Source organism: Ammodytes marinus (assembly GCF_949987685.1).
Source record: "Ammodytes marinus genome assembly, chromosome: 13".
Lineage (NCBI taxonomy): Eukaryota > Metazoa > Chordata > Actinopteri > Uranoscopiformes > Ammodytidae > Ammodytes > Ammodytes marinus.
The window spans coordinates 24,907,957-24,911,813 of NC_137217.1; the positions used below are offsets into that span (position 1 = coordinate 24,907,957).

At 44.6% G+C, this 3,857-nt stretch overlaps 1 protein-coding gene across 1 annotated transcript; it reads right to left on the reverse strand.

Annotated features, from left to right (window-relative positions):
* Window positions 1-934: 934 nt before the first annotated feature.
* pou3f1 (POU class 3 homeobox 1) lies at window positions 935-3,096 on the reverse strand. The gene has a single exon (XM_080039180.1). It carries the CDS (start codon window positions 3,076-3,078, stop codon window positions 1,948-1,950), a length of 1,131 nt encoding a protein of 376 aa, XP_079895306.1. The 5' UTR covers window positions 3,079-3,096; the 3' UTR covers window positions 935-1,947.
* Between the last annotated feature and the right edge of the window lie 761 nt (window positions 3,097-3,857).

A 3,857-nucleotide genomic window follows, 5' to 3' on the forward strand; every position in this document is an offset into this window, starting at 1 on the left:
ATAAAATATTACTATAACATAAATATAAATGTGACTTTGCAGTCTACATTTAGCAATCAACATACAACCAATGTAGTAAACAAAAAGGAAAACATACTGAAATCCACTGCAACGTAACCATTAACAGAGCTGAACAAAAAGCTCCAAACACGTTTAAGAAATAAATATATATATATAAATGGTCAGATTCATAAATGAAATCATATTAAAATATCTTCTTGGAATTAGTAAGTGTACAAAACTGCCCGGAAAGAAACAAAAACAAAACAATATCTCGGAACAAATACAAGTTTACATATTGGACATATTTACACATCGGAAATAATCCTGGCAACATTTTCTCTAAAATCTTTTTTTTATTATTATCATTATTTTCTTTTCTTTAAAAAAAAAGTTTCCCTCGTCATGTATTGGATTCTGTAGGCTTTTGGACTGGAAAAGTCACAACGCATGAGATTTACAGATTTTGCCTTTTCAGGTCAGAAACAAAATAAATATATCTAAAGTCAAGTCCCTTCTTCGCTTACCCATAACGAATTATTATTTTCATTTCTCCGAATCCAGCGTTTTAATATAATACAATGGATATATGGGACAAAGGAAAATGGTGTGGCTTTAACCAGATTAAATCATCTTAAAAAAAATTATTAAGAAAATAAAATAAAAATCATGTACAGGCGTGATATTCCGACATGGGGCACTGAAGTTACCTGAGTTTCTATTACTTTTCGTTTCGTGTTTGACCAATCTCTCTTGAAATGTTTGGAATACGACCGGGATAACAGGCAGTAAGCAGTGTGAGCTGACAGCGCTCTGTGGTGATAACCAGGAACCTGTAAACATGGGATTTATTGTGTTTTTAACCTATGGAGATTAGCTCCACTCACAATTATAATAACAAATATAAAATCGCAATAATAATAATAATATTAATAATGATAATAATATCAACGAAAGAATAAGTGCTCCATGCAAAGAAAACAACGTTTGAAAACAATCAACCCCTCCCCAAAATAAAAAATAAAATGTGTTTTTAGAATTACCCTTTTAGCGTCTGGTGCTGTTTGCAAATGTCGACGTGGTCAGCCTGCGAAAGCTTTAAATATATATATACTTTTTAAGGCATGCAAGCGGGACTTAGACGTCCAGTTGCACTGGTCATTTTCTGAATGGTGTCTGACCTTAATTGTGAGTGTTTTTTCGGGTGCCATAATTTCACTTTCCCACCATCAACTCCCACTGAGCAAACAGAAACAAATAGAGGATGCTGCCTCTGATGAGTTACAGTACCTAGAGCAAATAATGAAACAATAAATCATAAGACAGAAAAGTCTGTAGAAAGAGAGACACTGAAGTTAAAGTATTCTCAAACCAAAACATCACACTCAACAAAACAAAGAAAGTATACACTAATATTCAGAAGTCTGGTTAATCAGTTTAAGCCTGAAAAAGCTAAATGTTCATTCAGTGTGTAGGATACTCGTCTCCAGTGTTGATCATTTTCAGGCAGCCACCTCATTTCTGGTGAGCGCCAACAGTTCATAGTACACCAGGAGGAGTTGGCCTCAGTTGCCACAATTAATTACTCCCCATTTGAAACAGCCATGGGGATATCAAATTGACTTTCTATGCATGTCTCCTCCATATCATTTTGGTAAATAAAGATCTTTGTTTCACTTTAAATGCGCACGGAATCAGTAATAGCGAATCTTTTTTTTTTCTTTTTTCTTGATTTTTTTTTCTTAACATTTTCCCTCTTGCCATCTATTTGTAGGACATGACGATCCCCGAATACTATAAGAGCAAAACTCATCTGATCAACTTTTCCATGTCTCTTTTCTCTCTCAGGAAAACAAAAAGCCAAACTTAAATACTGTAAACTCCATAGTCCCTTTCCCTTTTTTCCTATCCCCCCTGCGGAAATGCTGGGATTGTTCATGAAAATAGTCACTGCACAGGACTCTGTAGTGTGCGATGTAGAGGAGGGGTTTCTGCTTGGGAATATACGTCCTCCATATTCGGGTGAGGGACCCCCACTGGTGTCATTCTTTTCTCTTTTTGTCTTCTGTTGCAAAACCAAACGCGAACAACCTCTTTTTCCAACTGCAGAGAGCCGGCTAAACTGGTGATTTCATGAGCAGACGGCTTTGGGCATTTTAAGAAATGATTTTCCAGCGCCCCTTTCACCCCCACTTCGATGGAGGTCCTCTTCTTTCGTTTCCTGCCCTGCGCGGCGATCTTGTCCAAATTGGTGGGACTGCCCGTGTTTGAGTCTGTCTCCTCCAGCCACTTGTTTAGCAGCGGCTTAAGTTTGCACATGTTCTTGAAGCTGAGCTGCAGCGCCTCAAACCTGCAGATTGTGGTCTGAGAAAAGACGTTTCCGTACAGGGTGCCCAAGGCCAAGCCCACGTCCGCCTGCGTAAAGCCCAGTTTGATCCGCCGCTGCTTGAACTGCTTGGCAAACTGCTCCAGGTCGTCGGAGCTGGGCGCGTCCTCGTCCGAGTGGTCCTGGTGGTGGCTGAACGCCTGCTGTGGCGACTCCATCTGGTTGTCGTGGCTGCCCGAGTCGTCGATGAGCGTGTCCCGCATGCCGTGGTGCAGGGAGCCGGCCTGGGGACTCAGCATTGCGTTAAGGTTTGTGTATCCGGGCTGGGAGTAAACGAGCGACTGGTGGCCGTTGGATGCCGGGGACAGAGGGGACAAGTGGTGGGTCGTGGTGGGCGCCCACGAGCCATGGTGGGCACTCTGCGTCTGCTGGTGCACGAGGTGAGATCTGTGGTGGAAGCCGCTGCTCAGGTCCTCTCGGCTCGCTTGCACCACGCTGGCTTTGTGCTCCTGCTGCCCGATGTGGGTGCCCGTGGACCAGTCGGTGTTGGACGTGGGCAGCCACTGATGGTGCGTCAGGCTCATCGGGTGTCCCGTGTTGGTGGCTGCGAGCCCCTGCAAGTACTCGTGGTGCATCATTTTCTGCACCTCTCTGTAAGTCGTCCCCTGGTGCATCCTATCCGAATCCGGATGCATGAGCGGGTTGGACGGCAAGGAGTTATTCCTCGGAATATACTGAGCTGTTGTCGCCATGGCTCCTACTTCGAAAACTGACGAGCGCTTCGGAGGTCTCCAGGCTTTAGAAGGCAAAACGCAACAACCTGCTCTGGGAGGTCTTGGGGAAGGAGCGAAGACACGCCCCCCTTCCGCTTGTATTGGCTCCTCTCCGATCCGAGCCCACTGGGGACACATTCAATAGGCGCAGGGTTTCAATACATGGCACAGCGCATTTTTCGCGCACAGGATGGATAGAGCCCCGATCTTACATATGTTATGGAGAAACACATGTACTATTTATTAAATGTCTCTTTGAGTTTTTAACAGGTCACCCCTTCATTTTCTAGGCTATAGCTTCTCGATAGCCTCGTTTCTTGACCCCCCCCCCCCCCCCCCCACCACCACCACCACCCCAATTCTCTCCAAGGAAGGTGACTGGACAGGGCTGCAGCAGCGGGGTTTGATTAGGTTTCCCTGAGTTTAGATCGGTTGTTTTGCAAATAACCACGTGGGGGAGTACGGGACATCTTTTTGAAGGGTTGCCCCCCATCCCCACCCACTCCCACACTGCTCCAACAGACACACATGCATTTACAAATACACCCACCTTTATAATAGGTCACTGATGATTATAGCGCTCCTCATCTTAAAAAGATTATAAAGCGCGATTCTCCCAATCTGCAGCCACCCACGCGCGCTAGCACACACACGCGCGCACACACACACACACACACACACACACACACACACACACACACACACACACACACACACACACACACACACATTCGCTCTATTTCAAAGCCTCCGCGCAT